The following is a 24,991-nucleotide window of genomic DNA, read 5'->3' on the forward strand; positions in this document are numbered from 1 at the left end:
TTAAAATATGACCATAGTTATTGACTAAAAATGATATGTTAGGTCTATAGAATTGTTTTTATGAGCCTGTTGCTAATCACAAAGTAAAAACTCATTACAGGAAGCTGGAGAGGTAGATGATGGCTCAGTGGTTAAGAGCACTAAGGCTTGATTCCCAACACCCAAATAGTGGCAAACGAACATCTGTTACATCAGTTCCAGAGCATCCAATGCCCATTTCTGGCCTCTTTGGGTTCCAGGTACGCATGTGTTACACAGACATTCATGCCTTAAAAGACCCATATGCATAGGGTATTAGAGAAGTGCATATAAAATTAAAATTAACCTTTAAAAAACCCTCATTACACAGAACTCAGGAGGCAGAGACAGGCTGATCTCTGAGTTTGAGGCCAACCTGGTCTACAGGGTGAGTTCCAGGACACCTAGGGCTACTCAGAGAAACCCTGTTTTAGAAACCAAAAACAAGTAAGAAAAAAAATTATAGATACATTTAAAAACAAAAAAAATGAAAATACCAGAGAAAAATCAATCAACCAAGTGGGAGAGAGTCAAAGAAGGAGCGAATAAGTGATTTACAAAACAACTAAATGGGGCTGACAAGTTTTTAACAGTCAGTAATTAACTTGGGTACAAATGGACTGGGTTTTCAGCTAAAAGGCAGTCTAGATGAAAAAACACAAGACAACACTATATTGATGGTAGATATTCATGTCACCTGAAGGGTGTATACGAGCAGAAAGAAAAACAACATGTCCATGCACGTAGAGCAGGGAGAAGATGTAAGAAGTCGCACAGACACCTGATAACGCACACATGAAATCAGAAACTGTAAAAGAAGACAAAGGTCATCAAATAATGACAAAGAGTTCAATTCAACAAAAGGCTGCAAAGAGTACAATAAAAGAAGTGGTCAGTGTCGGGACCACAGAGGTGACTAGTTGTCTTCACCTGCATTGGCTCAGAAAGAGGCAGGTAGAAAAATCAGAGTAACGTTGACGTTGTTTTTTTCATTGCTGGACATCAACCATAAAGACAGAGATAGAAACTGGACCTCATGGTAAAACATAGTTTGTTGGTCCTTCTCCTTCTGTTGTCTGTTCTCACTACCTCCTCCTTCCTGGGCTTAGACTTAGACCACATATACGGGATGAGTCAAATTCTTGGAGACAAGAGCTTCTGCATGCTGGTGTCTCCAGGGACTCACAGGCCAGTTTTAATTTAAAGCTCAGAGGAGCCTTGCTTCTTCTAGATAGAGATGATGGTGTCGTGTGGAAGCCTCCAAATGAGAGAACAGTTCTGTAAGGCCCTTTGTGAGTGGGTCCAACATCTGTGGGAACTCCATCATCCCAGGAAATACATGTGTTCCTGCCACTGTTTACAAATAGCCATGAATAGCTCCTTAAATACCATAATAGAAACCTAGCACAAGAGATCTTCCACAGAAGAATCAACATCATCACAAGCTAGGCATTGTGGTGCTGTCCCTCAGACTAGAGGCAAAAAGCTGCTCTATTTCGTCAGTTTCAAAATTAGTGTGCACTTCATGACCCAAATGCTAAGAGACACACACACACACAGGGTTTTTAACGAAGTGCTATTTATTTTTATAAAGTATCATTTAATATACACATAACTTTATCATTGATCAAAAATGAAAGCAAACTTGATCTCTGAGCTGATGTGCTTGCTTTGCATAAAGAATTAAATCTTGGCTGAAAATTTGGAACTGAAAGGCACAGAGCATTATTAATGGTTTTCAGAATTGATTGATATTTTGATTTTGTAATTACCAGTGCTGAGAATGCCTCATCATAAACACGCATAGTACAAAATAGCAGAGATCAGGCCATTTCCGAAATGGTTGGAAATTGTGTCCCAAAAGCAAGCCAAAATTCGTCTAATAATTATTTTATGAAACTTGAGTCAGTAACTCAAACAGAAATTTTAAAAGTCAAGCATTCTGACATAATAAAGTCCAAAGATATGCTGATTTAATGCTCACATGCTGAGAGATGATGGTAAGAAAATGTTGTCATTTCCCGTAATTAAACCATTATGTTTTGTCAGGTGAGGAAATTTTGTACATAAGTAAAAAACACTATAATTTGTAACATATAATAGTTTTGAATCTGAGCCCAGATGTATCAGGTAGTGAAAAATATTGGAAGCATTTAAACTCAAATTTTTTGTAAAAAATAACTTGTACCTTATAAATTTTTTGGCCATCCACAGGGATACTAAATTCAATAATAGACAAAATCAGAAATCAGAAAATGTGTTCTGATTACTCAGTGGCATTGAGAGGCATGGTGGTACACACAATGGCCAGTGCATATGCTATGTGTTAGCGACCAAGGCTGCAGCAAGTTTTCAGGATGCAATGCAGGTGAGCCCTCCAAGAAACACCTAGGATTCATCACGCATTTGATTTTGAGTTATAGTTGTTGAATGTTGAGAAACATTTTTATGCCAAATTTTTCTGTACTCCATGTTCATTGATAAAACTCCACATGTAGGTCGCTATCTGTAGTTTAACAAGCTGAGGCTACCGGCTAAATTACAGATTGTAAAAGCCCAAAGCACATGACAGTGTCTGCAAGTCCTTCACTGATTTGTATCTAAAATATGATAGGTATCTAGGTATTGGAGAAATACATCAAGACATGTGCCCAGAACGACAGGTGAGCAGAGCACAGGAAGCAATCTCAGACCTCAAAAAGAAAACACGTGCTTTGAAGCTCATCATTACACAAACTTCTCTAAGGGATGTTAGCTGGTCTCTGAAGCCAGTTGGCACTTTGCATGTTCTCTTATATAGGAACAAAAACTTGTGATCAGAATATGCTTTCTCGTTTCTGATTTTGTCTGTTCTCGAATTAATATCCCTGTAAGTGGGCAAAAACTTTGTAAGGTACGAGTTATTTTTTATAGAAAATTTGACTTTGAATGCTTCAAATATTTTGCAACACATGCTCCACAAAAGCAAAGAAGTATCAAGAGATTGCATTAATAGAGCCAATTCGATTTTTTAGAGTTTTCTTCTTCCTTATGATATTACTGAAATATTATGATAAAACTTAAAAAGAAGATGGGACTTTTTACCAAGGCAATGGACCTTCAGCAGCCTTCAGGCGAATAATATTTCATATTATCTTGCATATACCTTGTATGGATTATAAAAACGACTAATAAGGATAACAACACCAAAATTTATAGTTTATAGGTTAATCATACACACACATACGCACACACTTGCACACATACACACACACACACACACACACACACACATAAAATCTCCCAGTCTAACCACAGATGGTGGTTTATACATCTAATCACAGTATTCAGGAGCCTGGGGCAAGAAGATAAAAGGTTACAGGCCAGCCTGGAATACCTAGTAGTATGTGAGACACTGTCTCACAAGAGAAAAAATAAACTATAGCAAACAAATGATTCTTATAGAGAATTAGCTTTATATAGAATTATTTTTATATAGAATCACAAGACAAATATCCACTATAACACTGTTTGTTGATCCAAGGCAACAAATCTACATTTTAGTATATTTTAATTAAGGCCTATAAGCCTTGCCCAGCTTATAATGAGAGACCTGTAACACAGGCAGAATATTTTAAAAAACTGTATGACAAAATCGTTTAATGGATCTTACAAATTTATATCTGGGAACATACAGTGTAGACTCATGAACCTTAGCAAGCACAATCTAGACAGATATTCTCAATGCATTGGTGCCAATGCTGGGAACCATGCAGAGGTGCTGGGAGCTAGAAATACCACCATGAATAGATCAATTGGCCAGCATCTGCAATAACAGGTGTGAAGATAAATACAGATGGTCAGGTGGAAAAAATATAAGATCTTAAAGCAGTTTGATTTAAAAAGATGTGTAATTTCTTTTCTCTTAGAGTGAAGATAAAAGGTACAAAGAACCAAAGAGAACCAGAAAAAAAATATTTCAGACAGCATAAAAATCTCCAGAGTCATTAAAAGAATTGAAATTAATAGTGACTGGGTGAAGGGTCATTCATTAATGATCTCTTTATTTATGAATGGGCTCACACCCAGGGAGAAACCATCTGGTCTACCTATTTGCTGAAGTTGTGAAGGAAAGTCGGCCTAGCAGCATAGAGAGCAAAAGGTTGATTTAACCTGAAAAGAACATGGGAAGAAAGCTTTCAATAACAAATATGCCATAAATCTCACTCAGCTGAGCAACATGGCACCTTCAGCATAGTGTTTCCTGCATTTATCTAAACTGCTGGAATTTTAGACAACTTATGTAATGTCTATGAACCCTGTTTTTTCCCCATAAAATGAGGAATATGGGCTAAAAATATATGAACCATTAGAAACAATGTTGTAGCTAAAATCATGGCTTAGGACTCACTTGTGTCTCTGCCATTAATTCTATGTGCATGAATTTAGGGGCATTCTGTGTCTGTGGTTCCTCATTCACGCATGATGGAGACTGTATGAGTTATCGTATTCGAAGATTTATGTAATACGTGATTCTATGATAGTGAATTGTTGTTTTGTTGCCATTACTTTTATGTGTAAAAAAACAGGAGACAATTCTGGCTAATCAAACAGAAAACCTTATGTTAAAAAAGTCTATGTCTTTAAAAGTTTGTGTTTTTTAATTTAAAATTTTTTGAGAATTTCATAAACGAATACTGTATTGACATCATTTCTACCCTTTTCTCTCCCCTCACAAATTCTTCCATGTCTCAAAGACCAGCTCTCTCCAAAATTTATGATCTCTTCTTCATTACTGTTGCATACATATATATGAGCACTGCTAAATGAACTCAATATATTATATATATCATATTATATGTATATTATATATGCATGTATTACATATATAACATACTATGCTCATATGTACATGTATTCAAATTTCACAAGATTCCATACCTAGATGCTGATTAAAGTTTGGATTTGGGATCCAGGTTAAAGGAAAACTTATATGAATGAAATCCAAAAGCACCTCACAGGTTTATAATGACAAGAAAATATACCCACTTTCATTGAGTGTTCAACATTCAAGTTTGAACTGTTACAAATTTTGTGCCAGACGTCAAATTTATTACTACTAAAAATTACAGCCATCCAAGCTGCAAGGAAAACTAGAAAAGCAAAGAGCTGACGTTTTCAACTCCTCCAGAAGGTAGACTTTCCCAGTACAATAGGCTCTGATGCACAGTGAACAAAATAACAGCTTACTTTCAGCATTAATTCTAAGAGTTATTGTGCAGGATGACCTACTAAACAAAGATACCTAGTTTTAGCCGAGGACAAGAAGATGCTAGCCATAATTTCTTCATGAAGAACTTGAACTATCTGTGGAGGAGGAAATTCTGAACACTCTTGACATAAGCTAAGTTCCTAGGCAGCCTCAGCATGCAATCCTTAAAAAAGAAACAGTATTCATAACTAGAATTGAGTACTCAAATTTTAATTAGACAGTTCAAAGTTTTCTACCTATTTGTGTGGGTGCGGAAACAGAAAACGTTGGGAAAACCTAATTGTAAAGAAAGGTAAAAGTTCCCAGAGTTTGATAAACATCCTCTCACATTTAAAAAAAAATCCTCTAAAGTATTTCGAATCTGTTTCCTAAACTATTAATACGTTTGGGTTGCTGAGGAGAATGAGGCCCTGAGGATACCAGCCAGAAGAGAAAGGCACAGTTTTAGTCTGGCTTTACTTATTTTAAACTCCTCAGCTATAAAAACAGGGCCTGAAATATCAGTCCACTGTCCTTTCAGAGCAATGGACAGCTATTCTGACCCTGTGACTAATGCCTAGTGCCTGCCTCAAATTGCTCTGGGCTTCTCCTGCTGCCACATTCCAGGCGTATTGGGTGGTTCCCAGGGCAAATGTTCCCCATTGCGTGAACTTCAGGCCATCTCTAAACTGGTTGGAATCATCAAACCCCAAGGCTATTATTGGGTATTCTTCATGTGTTTATAGAAACCACAAAAACACAATTAACAAGCTTCTAAAGCATGTAAGCAATGGAGTGCTCATACCCATAACATACACATTATTATTTTTAGCAACTACAGTGATCAAGACAATAGAAGTGAGACTTAGAAAGGTCATTCTGCTCATTGCTTATTTCTTTTCAATTCAAAGGAAACTCATGTAATCAACAATTCCAGAAGAGCCACTTTGCCATTATAGAACATGAGTTTGATTCCCTCAGTCTGAGGGGTGAAAATATTGGCCAAATTTATACTGTGTGTTCTAACAATCAGTTAGGTATTATAAATATCTGAGATATACAGGAAAGAATGTAGGAAGGATAGTCATCACCCAAATGGAAAGATTTGGCCTAGGGAGGGAATGGTGACCAGAACTAATAATACACCCCTCTGTATAAACCAGTGTGAGATATGTTCTTCCCAAAATTTTGTGTAATTGAATGACTGGATATTGGAAAGAGTTTTAAGTGAGGCAGGGCACTTTCTGATTAATGGCAGGAAAAACATTTTTATTTGTTGAGTGTAACATCTGTATTGATCATGAGCCCTAGGCTTTCCAACATTAAGGCCATAATATATAGGGATTAAGGTGATGAACCCCGGCTGACTTCCTGTGTTCAAACCCTAGCTTCTCTATTTAATAACTTTGTGATCTCTAGAAACTGCTTCCAGACCTCATGTCTTCTAAGACAGCAATAGCTCCTACGCCATGACCCTGCTCTGTGTGTAGGACATTACGTGCATGCAGGAGCTGATATCCATGTATTAGTTAGAACACCAGAAAATTAAGCTTTGGCTATCGTCACAAATATTAAGTAGACATGTTTAGAAAACTCTCAGTGGAGAAACAGATACCACATTCTTGTGGGGGGGGCATAGTTTTTGTTGTTGTTTAACTAAGATGAAGTATGTCACTTCTAGGGTTTGTTAGTAATATTAAAGTTTTGTTGCTAGATAATCCTTTAAGAGTATAGGGTAAAATTACAAGCACTCTGTAAGCGAAACTAGAAAGATTTAGTAAGATGAAACATGCCCAATGGCTTGAAGCAAAAAGTAACCAAGACAATACATCCTTTCATCTTATTATTTAAAGCAACATCATATAAATTAACTCCAAATAAAAAAGGTGACTCTGACTATGGACATCATTTAAAGACTGTGAATCAAAGAGTGTTAGATCAAATACTAACAAAATAATTGAAAGCTGGCTGGGCAGATGGTTTAGTGGTTAAGACCATGGACTGCTCTTCCAGAGGACCCAACTTCAATTCCCAGTACCAACATGGCAGCTCATAACTATATGTAACTTCAGTTCCGAGTTACCCACACTTTTATACATGTATTCATGCTGGCAAAACACTATTGCTCATAAAATAAAAATAAATAAATCATTTTAAAGAATAAATAATAAATAAATATTGGAAAGTGAAGTTGGTATAGACAGAGCCTAGAAGTGATATCACAAGCTGCTTTATTTTCATTGTAAACAATGAGCAGGCACCTCACCAAACAAAGTCTTTAAACCGAAACACATCTTTCAAAAGTATACACAGAAAATATTTGGAAAGGAAGATCAAAGCTTCTGCCAGTAATTATTTTTGAGGATGAGGGGAGTGACCTATTTGGGGCATTTTTCTTTCCACTCCATAGATTACGTTTGTTACACAACACTATACATCCTGGCACAAAACTATCTAATCTATTAACGGTGACTTTTGCAAAGAACGCCAACATCTGAGTCCTTCAAGAAAACGCAATGGTCTGGAGTACCAACCATGCTGAAGGGCATTGTAGCTTCTTCATTGTACTCCAACAAATGAGCTTCAGCAGATCAGCAGTGCCAGACTGTGCCCATACTTTGGATAGTTGGCACTGGAGGAAAATGTCAGTGTCATTCCTCTCAAAACATCTATTAGGTCTGAGAGAAGTATAAAAGCCAGTGCTCTTTGGACTGAGAACATCGTTGCTCCCCACGTAAAGAGGCAGCATTAGGAAACATCTTACAAATACTGTCATCTTTGGAAAGAGGCTGAAATCTTTCAGCAGCAGTTAGCCCCCCAAATTAACCACCTTTTACTGTTTAGATGGTCTTTCTGTTGTTTGGATTAGGAGAGAGAAGAAAGGAATTAATAATAGCTGAGTATTGATTACAGGCTAAGGGCCAAGGGCAGGTGACCCTCTGGGAAAAGCTACTGTCACCCCCACTTTACACATGAGAAAACTGAGTGCTGAGAGGTTATTTGCCTAAAGCTCTGCAGCTAGCGAGTAACTAACGGAATCGAAACGCTCCAGTTCTAAGCGTGCCGACGCTGCACACAACCATGAGGCTAAATCAGAGCCCAGAGCACAGTAACAGTCAGAATCCTTGATGATCTGCCTTTCAGACATTCATTCAACAGCAGGATGACCTGTCTCCTCAATTGTTAAGAAACTGGGACTGAGCTATTTTACTACAGTAAAATGAAATAACAAAAATAATTTTTTAAAACAAGAAAACAATACAAAGTCACAGACTTTATCTCTTTGCCCAGACCTCTAGTGGGTTCTGAACCACTCCGCTGTATTAGGGCACAGCCTCTCACTCTAAAACGTTGTCGCTGGTGAGAAATTGTGTAAAGACATCCGTGAATACCTTCATGTGCTGCTAAGCACTTTACAGATGTCAGTCCTGTTTATCTTGAGCAAGTCTTTGAAGCAGAGAAGCGTTAAGATTCGCGTAGACACAGACAAGTCTTTAACTTTTATCTTCTTTGTCAACTACAATTACTCAACAATGACAAATATTTCCTAAAATAATCCTTAACCAAAATGATCTTTTTCAAAAAAAAAATGAGGAAAACAAGTTAAAGATTTTGATGTCTTCTTCTCTCATATACCATCTTTCCTGGACACACAGGAAAATGGACAAAGAAAATATGGTGGTCCTCCACCAGGCTGGGATGCTGCACCCCCAGAAAGGGGCTGTGAGATTTTTATTGGAAAACTTCCCCGGGACCTTTTTGAGGATGAACTCATTCCATTGTGTGAAAAAGTAAGTCCAAATTTAATTTCTTCTTTCAGGTGAGAAATACTATTTTCTTTAGTTAGCTTTAACTATTTTTCAAGTTTTTAAAAAATCTCTCTGTGAAACGTAAGTATATAATGTGTGTGTGATTATGTTTTTGTGTGTAAGTGTGGAAGAAAGCAACACAACACATGTGTGGTGGTCAGAAGACAGCATTAGTGTCTGTCTTCACCTTATATTTTGTTTGAGTCGGGGTCTTTAATTGTTCACTACTGCATATACAAGTCTACCTAGCTCACGAGCTTCCAGATTCTCCTGCCTCGGCTTTCCAGCTCAGTGTAGAAGTTCTGGGATTACAGATGTGTGCTGTTGCATCTGGATTTGCCTAGGTCCTCGTACTTACAGAGCAAGCACATCATCCATTGTGCCATCTCTCCAGTGCCCAGTTTGATGATTCTTTCCCACATCCCTCACATCAGCTATAGACAGCGTTAAAATGACAAGATCTCCTGAGTAAACTGGGAGCATGGGGACCATGGGAGAGGATTGAAGGGGAGGGGAGAGGAAGGAAGGGGAGCAGAGAAAATCATACAGCTCAATAAAATCAATTAAAAAAAGAAAGAAAATCTTCCCATCATCTAATGGCTGTCTCCTTATTGCTACTGCCTTTGTCCAGATCTTTGTCTTGTTGCACGGATAACTTGAATGACTATTGCTGACAGTTCTCAAATTCATATCTCTTCCCCTGTTTCTCTCCTAGCAGCTGAATCACTGCAAATCCCAAGTATCTAAGATTACAGAACAGTGGAACAATCCATCAAACATAAGATACTGCTGCAACTTGACATCTTAATATGACTTTTAAAGTGCAGCATTTCATGTAGGAAATTATGTATGCTTGCCTGGCTTAAGTTTGTGTATTATACATATTGATTCAAGTAAAATTTTCTTCTGCAAGTAGAATTGATTATCTTAATATACTGAACAGATTAAAAACATGGTTACTCAATGTCCCTATGTGATTACTAAAGAAAATATTTCCCTAGTTCCACATGGCATTTTAATACTAAACTCAAAATTATAGAAAAATACAATCTTAAAGTTAATTTTAATATGTTGCCAGGTGTATTTTTTCCAGAAATCACATTGCGCATGAGAATTTGGCTCATCCCCTAAATGGCAAAAATTAATTGCCACCATGTGCAGCCTCTGGTTCGGAGCCACTGATTTTATACAGTGAATCTCAGATAGCATAAGAAAAATCCTGTACATTCTCCTAATTCTTAACATGAAAATGAGAATGGATGACATATGAAACAAGAAAAATGTTCACTCTTCCACCAAGAAGAAATAGATGCTCCTCAGTGAGTTCTTTGGAGTGGAGTAGAGTGAGGCGAAGCAGAGGGCCGTCAAGAGCTGAAGTACGTGCAGGCTTACTGGCATCTCTCCCCACGTAGTCGGTGTATGTATTTGGATCGCCCTGCTTATCAAAGCTAGGGATAATAAACTGCTTAGTCTGGATTAGTTCAAGATAGATGGAGTACAGGAGAAGGACAATAATGACAAGCAGAAGGGTGATAGACAGGTAGATGGAAAACAAGGACTACTTTGCTAAGAGGTTCTGATCCTCTGTCATTTGTATTGAGGATTGCATTCATTTTCAACCTAGAAACTGCTAAAATAAGAAACGTCCCTAAGAGATACACTATATTCATTCTGACATCATGGCAGTGGGAAAAGACAGCCGGGAAGTTAGTTTAGCAAGCTCCCAAATGAGTACCCTTGTTTCCTGTTTTATATATCAGTACAGACTATAGCCAAGTAAAGGTCAATCCACAGAGACATTAGAAGGCAACCCAGAAGGCTTGGGTGGATCTAAGAAGAAGCTGTACTTCTGATGACAAATGCACTTTTGGCTCCTCAAGATGCTACATAAATCTCCAGATAGTTGTATGACAAAAGGTCATTTGCTCAGGCAAAAGCACATTTCGTTAGCGGAGGCTGAAATGCCATTTGTCCTTATTTTCATTATTTAACTTGGCTTTTCCCATGAGTTAGATAATTAATCTGAATCCACTATAAAAGTATGCAAACCATTCCCATGGTTACAAATGCCAAACACGGCAGGAGGCAGTTCAGCAAGCATCTTGTGTGTGCCTGTGTGCATGTGTGTGTGTGTGTGTGTGTGTGCGCGCACACACACACACGCACATACACTTGGGAGTATGAATATGTAAATAGAAATGTTCTGTTTCTATTCATTACAGATTGGTAAAATTTATGAAATGAGAATGATGATGGATTTTAATGGCAACAATAGAGGCTATGCATTTGTAACATTCTCAAATAAGCAGGAAGCCAAGAATGCAATCAAGCAACTTAATAATTATGAAATTAGGTAAGTTCCTCATCTTCTAAACTCAAACTGGATCCAGAAATTCACCTGTGTTGAGTTTACATAATAGAGTGTGCACAAGCCAGCCAAGCTGAAATAAAAAGCTAGATCATTCTTTGAGGAAAATGATCTGGCTAAACACTTATTTAATCTCATTATTGTATGGGGTGCTAAAGTTCACAGAGATAAAATTTATTAATTAACTAATTTCATTAATGTGTACTGAATACTGCTTAAGAGAATAGAAGCACATCACAGTATTCTCTGTTCCCATAGGACACAAATACAAAAGATGAATTAAAAAACTTGATAACAGAAAGCAAGGAGGAATAGATTGTGTGAAGAGAATGTTACTTGAATTTGGTTGTTTTAAGAACATGTTGCCTGAAAAAGTAAAATATGGTCTGATATTTGGATGAAAAATTCAGTCAAGACAGTCAGACCCCAAATAAGGTTATTAAAGGGAAAGGCAACAAATTGCAAGTACAAAATTCCTCAAATTGAAACAAATTTGATGTTTGACATGTGTGAAAGACAGAAAATCCAGAATGGGAAAAGAGAGAAGATGGTTAAAAGCAGTACAGTTGGAGAGCATCATCCCTACTGAAGAATCTGAATTTATTGATATAAAGATCTGGATTTGGGAAAGAATCTGAATTAGCTTTATGTGTTTTAAAGCATTGTCATGAGCATAGGGTAGACAGTGAACTGAAAGAGGGAAACCGTGTAGAAAGTTGAGGCACATTCTAGACCTAGACAAGCGATGACGGAGACTAGAGGAGGAAATCACAAGTGAAAGGGTGAAGAACTGGATACTGGGGAAGCTGGAAGAGGGGAAAGTGAGGACTATATATGGCTCTTTGGTGTTTTGGTTTTTGAGTTGTTTTTTTTTTGGTTTTCTTGTTTTTTCAGTTTTTTAAATTTTTTTTAAAAAAGAAAACTATCTTTTTTCATTGTACAATCCAAGTTCCTACTCCCTCCTCTCCTCCCACTCCCTGCACACATCTTCCCACCCCAGCCCCATCCAATCCTCAGAGACGGTAAGGCCCATTGCTTTGGAAAAGGTCCAAGGCCCTCCCTACTATATCTAGACTGAGCAAGGTGTCATCCAAAGAGAATAGGTTCCCAAAAAGCCAGTACATGCAGTAGGGATAAATCCTGGTGCCCAGCCGTGAAACTGTCAACACATTCACAAGGACTAATTTGATCCTATGCTTGTTCCTTCTCAGTCTGGCTGGAGTTGGTGGACTCCCATTAGCTCAAGTAGACTGTTTCAGTGAGTGTCCCCATCATGATCTTGACCTCTCTGCTCATATTCTCATTCCTCCCACTCTTCAGCTGGACTTTAGGAGCTCAGTTCAGTGCTCCGATGCAGGTCTCTACCTCTGTTTCCATCAGTTACTAGATGAAGGTTCTATGGTGATATTTAAGATATTCATCAGTCTGACTACAGGACAAGTCAAGATAAGGCCCCCTCTCCTCTATTGCTTAGGCTCTTAGCTGGGTTTATCCTTGCGGATTTCTGGGAATTTCTCTAGAGACAGGTTAGCCAGGTTTCTTGCTAACCCTATAATGGCTCCCTCAATCATGATATCTCTTTCCTTGTTCTTATCTCTGTCCTTTCTCCTTCTCAACTATCCCATTCCCTCAAGTTCTCCTCACCTCTCCCCTTCTCCCCTCCTCTTCCTCTCTATCCTCCTTTCTTCCCCCACTGCCATACTCCCAATTTTGTCAGGCGACCTTGCCTGTTTCCACTTTCCAGGTGGATTTATATATGTTTTTCTTAGGGTTCACCTCATTATTTAGCTTCTCTAGGATCATAAACTATAGGCTCAATATTCTTTGTTTATAGCAAGTACCCACTTATGAGTGAGTACATACCATATTCATCTTTTCGGGTCTGGGTTACCTTACTCGAGATAGTGTTTTTCTAATTCCATCCATTTACTTGCAAAATTCAAGATGTCATTGGGGTTTTTTTTTACTGTTAAATAGTACTCTAATGTGTAAATGTGCCACATTTTCTTTATCCATTCTTCAGTTGAGAAGCATCTAGGCTGTTTCCAGTTTCTGGCTATTACAAATAATGCTGCTATAAACATAGTTTGTAGTATGATTGAGCATCTCTTGAGTATATGCCCAAGAGTGGTATTGCTGGATCCTGATGTAGGTTGATTGCCAATTTTCTGAGAAACTGCAATAGTGATTTCCAAAGTGGTTGTACAAGTTTGCATTCCGACCAGCAATGGATGAGTGTTCCCCTTACTCCGCATCCTCTCAGCTACATTGGTGTTTTTTTTCTTAGCCATTCTGACAGGTGTAAGATGGTATCTTAGAGTTGTTTTAATTTGCATTTCCCTGATGGCTAAGGATTGAATATTTCCTTAAGTATCTTTTGGGCATTTGAGGGTTTTTTGTTGAGAATTCTCTGTTTAGTTTTGTACCCCATTTTTCAACTGGGTTATTTAAAATTTTGATGTCTAATTTCTTGAGTTCTTTATATATATTGGAGATAATTCCTCGGTATGATGTGGGCCTGGAGAAGATCTTTTCCCATTCAGTAGGCTGCCTTTTTGTCTTATTGATGGTGTCTTTTGCTTTACAGAAGCTTCTCAATGTCAGAAGTTCTCATTTCTTTGTTGTTGCTCTCAGTGTCTGTGCCACTGGGTTATATTTAGGAAGTGGTCTCCTGTGCCCATGCATTAAAGACCACTTCCCACTTTCTCTTCTATTAAGTTCAGTATGGTTGGATTTATATTGAGGTCTTTAATCCAATTGGACTTGAGTTTTGTGCATACAGAGAGGTAGGGATCTATTTTCATTCTTCTACATGTTAACATCCAGTTATGCCCAGAACATTTGTTGAGGATACTTTCTTTTTTCCATTGTATTATTTTAGCTTCTTTATCAAAAATCAGATGTTTATAGGTGTATGGATTAATAATCTGGGTCTTCAGTTCAATTTCATTTATCAACCTCTTTGTTTTTATGCCAGTACCAAACTGTTTTCATTTCTGTAGCTCTGTAATAGTTTGAAGTCAGGAATGGTGATGCCTCTGGAAGTTCCTTTATTGTACAGGATTGTTTTGGCTATCCTGGGTTGTTTATTTTTCCATATGAAGTTGATTGTTGTTCTTTCAAGGTCTGTGAAGAATTGTGTTGGGATTTTGATGGGGATTGCACTGAATGTATAGACTGCTTTTGGTAGGATTGCCATTTTTACTATGTTGATCCTACCCATTCAAGAGTGTGGGAGATCTTTCCATTTTTTGAGATCGTCTTCAATTTCTTTCTTTAACGACATAAAGTTTTTGTCAAATAGGTCTTTCACTTCTTTGGTTAGTGTTACCCCAAGATTTTATGTTATTTTATGTTATTTGTAGCTATTGTGAAAGGTGATGTTTCTCTGATTTCCCTCTCAGCTTCTTTATAATTTGTATATAGAAAGGCTACTGATTTTTTTTTTAGTTGAACTTATATCCTGCCAAATCACTGAAGGTGTTTATCAGCTGTAGAAGTTTTCCGGTAGAGTTTTTAGGATCACTTATACACACTATCATATAATCTGCAAATAATGAAACTTTGAGTTCTTCCTTTCCGATTCGAATCCCCTTGTTTTCCTTTTGTTGTCTTATTGCTATAGGCAGGACTTCAAAAAACTATGTTGAAGAGATATAGAGAGAGTAAACAGCCTTGTCTTGTTCCTGATTTTAGTGGAATCACTTTGAGTTTCTCTCCATTAATTTGATGTTGGCTGTCGACTTGCTGTATATTGCTTTTATTATACTTCCTTGGATCCCTGACCTCTCCAAGACCTTTTTCATAAAGGGGTTTGGATTTTGTCCAATGGTTTTTCATCATCTAATGAAATGATCATAACGTTTTTTTTCCCTTTCAGTTTATTTATATGAAGAATTACATTGATAGATTTTCATATGTTGAACCAGCCCTGCATCTTTGGAATGAAGCTGACTTTATTATGTTGGATGATTTTTTTGGTGTGTTCTTGGATTCAGTTTGCCAGTATTTTATTGAGTATTTTTCACATCCATGTTTATGAGTGAGATTGGTCTGTAATTCTCTTTCTTGGTTGGGTATTTGTGTGGTTTGGTGTAAGAGTAACTGTAGCCTCATAGAAAGATTTTGGCAATGTTCCTTCTGCTTCTATTATGTGGAACACTTTGAGGAGCATGGGTATTAGCTCTTTCTGGAAGTTCTGGTAGAATTCTGCACTAAAACCATCTGGACCTGGGCTTTTTTGTTTTGTTTTGTTTTGTCTGGGAGTTTCTGATGACAGCTTCTATTTCCTTGGAGTTTATAGGTTTGTTTAAATTGCTCACCTGGTCTTAATTTAATTTGGGTATATGGTATCTATCTAGAAAAATTGTCCATTTCCTTCACATTTTCTAATTTTATATAGTACAGGTTTTGTAGTATGACCTAATGATTCTCTGAATTTCCTCAGTGTCTGTTGTTATACCCCCCTTTTCATTTCAGATTTTGTTAATTCAGATATTTTCTCTCTGCCTTTTGATTAGTTTGGACAAGGATTTGTCTATCTTGTTGATTTTCTCAAAGAACCAGCTCTTTGTTTCATTGATTTTTTTTGTATTGTTTTATTGTTTTCTTTGTTTCTATTTTGTTGATTTCGACCCTTAATTTGATTATTTCTTTTCTTCTACTCCTCCTGGGTATGTCTGCTTCTAGAGCTTTCAGGTATGCTGTTAAGTCACTAATTGTAGAAATAATTCAGAGTTTTGAAAACTTCAGAACTTCATAACCTATAGATAATAAAAGTTATCACAGCTCGAGCCCAAGATTCAGTTTTCCACATTTACCCCTCTTCTTTGGTGCAGGTGAGTCTTAAAATTGATGGAACCTTAAATCTGATAAATGCTGACAGAGTGGCTTTCTCTCCAATGTTTTCCTACTTATATGGAAGAACATGAGGCTACAAACATCCTCATAATCCTGTGAAACAATTAACAACTAGCCTTGGCTGTCCTGGAACTCACTCTGTAGCCCAGGCTGGCATCAAACTTATAGGGATCTGTTTGCCTCCACCTCCCAAGTGCTGGGATTAAAGGTGTGAGCCACCACCTTCCAACTTCAGCTATGTGAAAACAACTGGGTGAGGCAACCTTTACTGCTTAGCTAGTCAGTCCTAAGGTTGAGTTCTAGAACAATCTGAGAGGAAGTGCAAATAGGCCTTCCCTCCCACACATACCCCTATGAACCCAAAAGAAATCTGTGTGATGTGTAAAAGACTGTGTCCACAATAAGAAAATATATGGGCATTTTTTTCTTTGACTTCTCAGAACATCACTTTTATCCTTACACTTGGCCACATCACATAGAAATGTTCTAAATATTATACAAAAATAAAATACACTGGCAAATGTGGAAAGGGCTATGCAAAACTATACTTTAGCCTGGCTTTTTAATATAAGTTATAAGAATTCATGTTGTTAAATGAAATCACAAATAAGAACATACAGGGGTCTGGAGAGATAGCTCAGTGGTTAAAGAGCACCTGATGCTCCTGCAGCGGACCTGGGTTCGAATCCTAGCACTCACATACAAAATAACAACTGTCTGTGACTCCAATACCATGGAATCTGACCTTATCTTATGGCTTCATAGGCACCAGGCACAAACATGGTACACACACATACTTGCAGGTACTCATACATACACATAAAATTAAATAAAAAAATAAAAACAAATTTAAAACTATGCCATTTAAACAAACAGTCCAGCTAGATTGAGGTGGTCCCTCAAATGAACTCATATTCTAGTTATATGGTCTCGGTGATGGGCAGATTCCCATTCCTTTGTCTTCTGTGACATGAACACGTTATCAGTAAAGGCTGTCCCAGAGTGCCTTTTGAGTTGAAATATCTATGGAATTGACTGATAGCTTGCTGGTTACCCATGGGGTCTGCCAAAACTATTGAAAATAGAAAATATATGAAAAATAAAGACCATCATGCTACCAGGAAGATGGTTCATTAACAATCTCCTCTTTAATCTCACCCTGCTTTCTATAAAACTCACAGATGTCATAAAAATAAATTAAGATCAGGTACTTTCTGCACCTCAGAGGATCAGGTGCTCTGTAAGCTAACTGTCAATTGTGGTAGTGGTAAGTAGGGAAAAAAGAAAGGGTAAAAAAAAATATGATAAAGAACTTGGAAAGAGAAAGTGGCCGCGATCACGGGCAATTGGAAGCCAGAAGCAAGGTAAAAGAACAGAGAACATTTACAAATTAGGAGGTGAGATGCATTCAACATGAACTACTCAAGAAGAGACCCAGAGTTTTCTTGACAATTCCACTCTGCCCTGGTCAGTCTGCCAGATAGAGAGCCTTTCTTCCAGAAAGGAACAAGAGACTGTGCTTTGGTGTCAGCCATTATTTCTCAGGGGATGAATGAGGCTATTACCCAGAAAAGACCTACGGTTATCATATCATCTTCCTCCCCATCAAATATTCACTGAGCATCCTCTGAATGCCTGGCTTCTGGAGACATTAAAGTCACGTCCTTAAATTGTGAGAAATTGTATTTTGTCTCCAGGCACTTCTGGGAAAGGATGTTGGCGAGTCACACAGTTTAGAAATTCTAGACTCTTCCTGCTGATACCAGAACAGCCTACTAACCATCAAAAATATGATCTCTAAATAAATGAGAGAGGTATTTATGCTTTATTAAGTAAAATTTAAAATACACATGACTACGGCTAGGGATGTAACTCTATTTTTTGGAGCCTAGCATGCACAAAGCCTGAATTTTAATCCAGGAACCACATCAACCAGTATATGGTATACAATTGCAATCCCAAAAGGGAGGCAGAATTGGGAGTTCATGGTCATTGTTGGTTATATAATGAGTTTGGGGCTAGTAGCCTGAGCTCCTGTCTAAATAAAATAGGATGAAAAGATCAAAAAAATTTAGGAAGATCACTTTATGAACCTGTTACCCAAGAAACTGCATTCTCTGGTAAATGTCACCAAAGTGAGATGGGTCTATCGATTCTGACTCCTGCCCTTGGCTCTTCAGAAAAGGGTAAGCAATAACCAGACAGTAACCCCTGGCAATCAAGAGCCAAGTAGTTCCAAGAAAAGCAGACTGATCTTCCACTTGATTAAAGACGACCTTTTCCTCATGATGAACAAGGAGTTTTTGTTAAGGATACCTTACTGTCTTCAGTAATTCAAGTTATTAGTAAAGCCCACAGTCTAATATTTAACACATAGAAAACATCAGAAAGCAAACAGTATAAAAATTAAAACTATTAATCCACAACCCTGGTGCCTAAGGTACTATGTTGATATTTGACTGTCTTCCCAGACTTTCTATAATCTTTCATAAACAGAATGGCCCCATGTAATTATTCTTATATTCTTTATTTAAAAAAACCTGAGTAGTGTGATGTTGAATACCTTTTAATTGCCAAACATGCTTCCATATTACTATTGTTAGTGACTGCAGAGTGTCCTTCATTGTGAAAGCCTGTCTTCCTTTTACTAGAGTTTCTCAACCAGAGACCACAATGTGCACCCTTAAAAATACATTTAGAAAGGAAGAAGACATTTTTGGATGGTTTGACAATTGTTCACTGGCTTGGAGAGGTGGTCCCGCAGTTAGGAGCACTTGCTGTTCTTGCTGACAGTATGATTTGGTTCCCAGCACCCACATGGTGGTTGACAACTATCTGAAATGCCAGTCCCAGGAGACAAATCCCTCTTCTGTGCACATGCATGTGATACACACACATATGTGTGGGCAAAGTACTCCCACACGTAAAACTAGGAAAGTATTTTAAAAAGAGCCAGGGACAATATACCAAGGTACGCAATGAGACGTTGCCTAGGTACCAGAAAATATCATCTCAACAAAATTGCCTTAGAACAGGCCTGTGTTGGGAGACACTGCTCACTTACAGTTTGGATTTCTTAATTGATGGCAGCCATATTCATACCTATGACTTGGGCCTCACCTTAGTTTGGCAGTGTCTATGCCAGTGAAGGTCTGTTTAAGCAACAGGTACGTACGCTTAAAACTTGCCAGCTACCCATGCCGGAGAAGACACCTTTCATCTTACTAACAGGCGACGCCGTAAAGGAGAAAAAAGAGAGGCCCCAGGGCCAGTTTCACCTCTCAGGATTAATAAGACCTTATCACTTCATTTCTAGGAATCTCAAGTTCAGTTTTTGTAAAACAGAAATCACACACATTTTGCTCATCTTGCAAGCTCTTTTGTGGGGAAAAACGAACATAAGAAAACCATCTATTATAGACAAGAGACTATTTCTAATTTATTTTTATTTACTTTGTGTGCACTCTGAGTGTGGAGGTCAAATGACAGCTTATGGGAACTCATTCTAGCCTTCTAGCATGTGAGTCCAGAGACAGAGCTCTCACCAATGTGTTTGTTTGTTTGTTTGTTCTTGGTTTTTGGATTTTTTTTGAGGCAGAATTTTTCTGTAGTTTTGGGACCTGTCCTGGGACTAGCTCTTGTAGACCAGGCTGGCCTTGAACTCACAGAGATCCACCTGCCTCTGCCCCCCAAGTGCTGGGACTAAAGTAAAGGCATGCGCCACCACCGCCCAGCTCCAGTGGACTTATTAACAGGAGGCACCTTTATTTATTGAGCAAACTTGCTGGCTCTTTTCAATTTTGTTTTTATTGGGGGAGGGTTAATGCCAATCATATCAGAACAGTTTCTCGGCCTGAGGACAATATACATGAATCAGGAGGTGTGGCAAAACCCAGTGACACAGTGTAAGTAGGTGAACTGAGGAATGGAGCCCAGTGTAGCAGCCTTGGTCCTGGGATACTGGGAAGTGATGAGAACGGACTGCACGTGGTGAACCCAGATCCAGCCTAAAGAAACCAGGCGATAATCAACTTTTCTCTCTTTTTCTTCCCTAAAATGTTTGGTCAAATCTACCATGCACTGCCAGGCCCTGGTTTCAAACCAGAGGAAAGGGAACAGGTCTGTCCGTCTGTACCGAAACATCCTTTGTTACACACGGATTGCCAACTACAAAAACTGTTTCCTCCCCCGCCCCCCACCCCACCTTAGGAAAGGGCGTCTCCTGGGAGTCTGTGCTAGCGTGGACAATTGCCGACTGTTTGTGGGAGGAATCCCCAAAACCAAAAAGAGGGAAGAAATCTTATCAGAGATGAAAAAGGTCACAGAAGGAGTTGTTGATGTCATCGTCTATCCAAGCGCCGCAGATAAAACCAAAAACCGGGGATTCGCCTTTGTGGAATATGAGAGTCACCGCGCAGCCGCCATGGCTAGGAGGAGGCTGCTGCCAGGTAGGCGTCCTTCCAGCTTACCTGAATTGTAATGTAGATATCTTACAAACAACCTGGTCATGACCCCAGGTTAGAACCACTGATCTAGAGTGGCATTATCGTCCACTCTTATGAAAACTACAAGAGCCACCAGATTTGGGGACAACGAAACTCTGGATTTACTTTGTCCTTGTACAGTTTTTCTTGATTGTGCTTTTTTTTAAAGTGCTGTTGATTGAACAGAGTGAGCTTTCTAGGCCAACGTTCTACCACTCGGTTATGTCCTAGCCCTGCTTATGTGCTTTGTAAAGTAGCAAACGAGGCATCAGATATCGTGACATTTTCAGAGTGTCTTATTAAATTCCCCTTCTTTTTCTTTACATCCTCTGGTCCCCTACATAAGCTTCCCCTAGACTTTTGCCCTCTCTCATGCCACGTGTGCCTTCTGCCCTACCCAGCCTCCTCAGAACTCTTAATAAAAAAAAAATTGTTCTCTTTTTTAGGTTTTCAAACTTTATGCACATTTATACACATTTACAGACACATGCATACACATTCCGAACTAGGATATGTACGAGAGAGAAAACACAGTTTGTTTCTTTCTGAGTTTGAGTCCCCCTGTTTAATAGATTGTTTTCCAGATTGTATCTCTGTTGCTGTGATAAAATCGTGTTCATAACCAACTGGGGAGGAATGGGTTCATTTGGCCTAGAGGTTGCACATAGTCCATCAAAGGCAGGACCCTGGAGGTGGAAATGGAAATGGGGATCTCAGGGGGAACTTTGTTTACTAGCCTGCTTGCTAACTCATGTCCAGTTATATATCCTTTGTATATAACCTAGAACCACATGCCGAGGGGTGGCACCCCCACCCACAGGGGGCTAGACTAACGTGATAGAGGCAGTTTCATAATTGAGATACCCTCTTCCCAGATGTCTCTAAGTCTCTGTCAAGCGACCTCTTAATGCTCCTCAGGGTCAGACACTGTCTGAGCCCTGAATCCACTCTTAGCTCTTCTCCCCTTTTATTATCTCCCCTTAAAAACTACCCCCACCTTATAAAAGCTGTCCTGAGAGTCCAACGTGCCCACCGCTTCCTCACTTCTTCTCCATTTCAAACCACATCCTACTTCTCCTTACAGCCAGTCTTTATGGTAAGCCACTCATCACGCACAAGTCTCTTCTGTCCAGCTCTTGCATTATTTGAATGTCTTAAAATCAATAATAATCTTTTTTAGTGGTCCTAGCCATTTAAGACCTTGACGGTCAGTTCAATTTAAAAGGCCATCAGTGTGAGCTGAGATGATGTCGTGATTTCTAAATAATTCATCGTTCTTCTGATCATTGTCAACAGGAAGAATTCAGCTGTGGGGACATCCTATCGCAGTAGACTGGGCAGAGCCAGAAGTCGAAGTTGATGAAGACACGATGTCTTCAGTGAAAATCCTGTACGTAAGGAACCTTATGCTGTCTACCTCGGAAGAGATGATTGAGAAAGAATTCAACAGTATTAAGCCAGGTAGGACCCATGTACCACTATGTCTTCAAAATGTACTTTTAAAGCACTTGGGCCAGAGGTCATTAGCCAAGATGTTAAAGAGAACAGCTTGTATTTAGCCCCTTCTCCTAAGTGGTTGCATATTGCCCAATTATTTCTCCAGTTTGGGATCAGAAAAAGACATATAGTCCTACAGCATTTAGGAATATTATGATTAATGTTTATCTGTGTGTTATTTAACGAATACACATTACCTCTGCTAACCTACACTCTGTGAGTTCTTCCTCTGATTAGCTCCTCTGTCCCCAGATCCTCAGACTAAGAACTAAGTAAATATTTACTACGTTAGTGATGCCTGCCTCTAACTGGAGGTCTCACCAACACAAAGTTTCCCAACCTCTTTGTGACTGAAATTTTGGAACAAATCCTTCTTGGCGATAAGAATCAGTCTGGTAGATTTCAAGGTCCATTCCGATCACGTACCAGCATTAGCAACCTACCCCAGATAACAACCCAAAACATCTCTAGCCATTTCCAGCAGTATGTCCGGGAACATTCTCAGCCACCTCAGCCTGTGTTTATTATAGAAACATCTTCCCACAACTGAGAATGTCTTGGGCTTCTGGCAAGTTCTATAGAGTGCTGACAAGCGTGGGCTGTGGTGCTGTTATGTTAAGTCTCTGACAGTTTTTGCATTCTCAGGGTGTCTGTTTCTAACTGTAAGTGGACACGATGTTACATGTATAAAAGGATGATAAGCTTATGATTTGCTCTGCAGATAATTGGCAGGAATACCAATTTTTTTTCCCTTTTAATGGTTTCTCAAACATTTATCTTCCTTCAGCCTCAAGAACTCTGCCTTCCCTGACATTTAGTATCATGGTGTGGCTATATACCAACAGCTGTGAATCCATACCTAATACAGAAACTGCAAAAAAAAAAAATCCACTAAAATTGGAGTGGGCGTGTTCACATCATATGCCGTTTATTCAAACTCTTAATGACCCTGTCGCGGAGGTTCCTTCACAGCATCGATTATTTTCTACACACACACACACAAAAAAAAAAAAAACAGAGCCCAGAGTAGTTAAATAGTCACACCGCTAGCAGCTGGCAGGCTCCAGATTTAACAGCTTTATGAGCCCACAGTCCATGCACTCATTCCTGCAGCTGCTGCTGCTTCGGTAGCTCCAACATGCCGCGCGCTGCGGAGGACATAACCGACGTGAGCTGTGTGGGGAAGGAATTTAGAGAAAGTGATAGCTAAGTCATCCTGCTCTCGGAATGCAGGGAAAAGTCGTGTTTAAGAGAAGTCCCATCTAGATGGGTGCTGAAAGCCAGTGGAGTTGTGTAGGTCTAGGAGTGTGTGTGTGTGTGTGTGTGTGTGTGTGTGTGTGTGTTTCACCCATCCTAGGTTATGTTTTGTTTTTTCAGAGTGAATAATATTTTCCCATCTAATTAAAATATTGCTTTTGTTTTGAAAGGAGGTAAAATGAGGAACTACCAAAAGACTGATTCTTTTTATAGTGAGCGGTTATTGGTCCAGTCTGCACATTTATGACAGCTATGCCTAGACACTGGTGCTCTAGAAGCTGTAAGAAAATGATAAACGCCAACTTCTTCCTTCTCTCCCTCTTCCTCTCTCCTCCTCCATCTCCTCCCATGTCCCTAACCACTACCCCCTCCAGCATAACTGTATTAGCCTTTTTTATCGTCAGCCTAAAGAATTCCCTCGATTCCAAGGCACTTCTTGGGTCAGCGGCACAACCCTCAGGGTTCTAGAACAATGTGTATGATGTTAATATTATCCTGCTTCACCAACAGGAACAGTTAGCTGATATCTGTCCTATGACGAAAAGAAAAATAAAGTCACGAATTTCTTCTCCAGTGCAAGGATCTAGTATATTGAGGCTATATTAGAAAATTTGCAGAAAGAGAAAAGTAATATTAAATTTTTATTTTTAAAGTTTAGGTCTTTTGGAAGAATGTGAATATCCCCTGGAAATCTGACTCTGTATATATATTTTTCGAACCCTGATTGCCCTGGGGAAAATGCTACATCCATACTCTGGAAAACAAATGAAAATTGCCACAAAAACTCTGGGCCATCAATATTTTGTCCCCGTGTAGCCTGGGGTGTCTGCTGTGGTTCTGAATATAGTCATTCTATGAAATCTGATTCCTTCATCTGTTCAGCAGTAACAGACTCACCTGGAGGGCTGCTAAAAACACAGCCTGCTTACCCCATCTGGCTAAGTCCACATGTCTGTCTTTCTTAAGTTCCCAGGTGAAGCTAATGCTACTGGGTTGGGGACCACGCCTTGAGTCTGTTTTTCTAATTCCTGTGTTCGGATCCCAGATCTAGGTCTTTGCTGATAGACCATCATGAGAAAGGATCACAAGCACTAAGGATGAGTGTGTTAAAGTGAGGTGTGCGGCCAATGCTATTACACAGATGCTAGTCTATGACCGTGCAACCCTCAATGTGCTGGTTCTTCTTTGGTCTCTAAGTATGGCTAGGCCTGGTTAGTTCTTAGATGAGAGGAATCCACATTGCGTTATTTGAACCCCTGCCTTCTAATTTACTGTGTCCAGATGTTCACAAATGAAGCTTTCCATAAAGAGAGGTGTCTGAATATTACCACTCCCAAACAGGCATAATTATTAGAATATTAGCAAGAATTTCAGAGCACCCAAATTCGTTATCAACGTAAATACTACTGGACTAACATGAGTGCTGGGAGCATATGGAAATGGACTCAAAATACTTTGGCACAGTGTG

At 38.9% G+C, this 24,991-nt stretch overlaps 1 protein-coding gene across 2 annotated transcripts in view; it reads left to right on the forward strand.

Annotated features, from left to right (window-relative positions):
• A1cf (APOBEC1 complementation factor) overlaps positions 1–24,991 on the forward strand; it is a 77,446-nt gene that overhangs the window by 30,107 nt on the left and 22,348 nt on the right. For both annotated transcript variants that reach the window (XM_075973833.1, XM_075973834.1), the window contains exons 3-6: positions 8,905–9,039; positions 11,280–11,410; positions 20,495–20,733; positions 22,066–22,230. In XM_075973833.1, the coding sequence (XP_075829948.1) occupies positions 8,905–9,039; positions 11,280–11,410; positions 20,495–20,733; positions 22,066–22,230 (670 nt within the window). The remainder of the gene's footprint in view (positions 1–8,904; positions 9,040–11,279; positions 11,411–20,494; positions 20,734–22,065; positions 22,231–24,991) is intronic.

Source organism: Microtus pennsylvanicus, chromosome 5 (genome assembly GCF_037038515.1).
Source record: "Microtus pennsylvanicus isolate mMicPen1 chromosome 5, mMicPen1.hap1, whole genome shotgun sequence".
NCBI classification, from domain to species: domain Eukaryota; kingdom Metazoa; phylum Chordata; class Mammalia; order Rodentia; family Cricetidae; genus Microtus; species Microtus pennsylvanicus.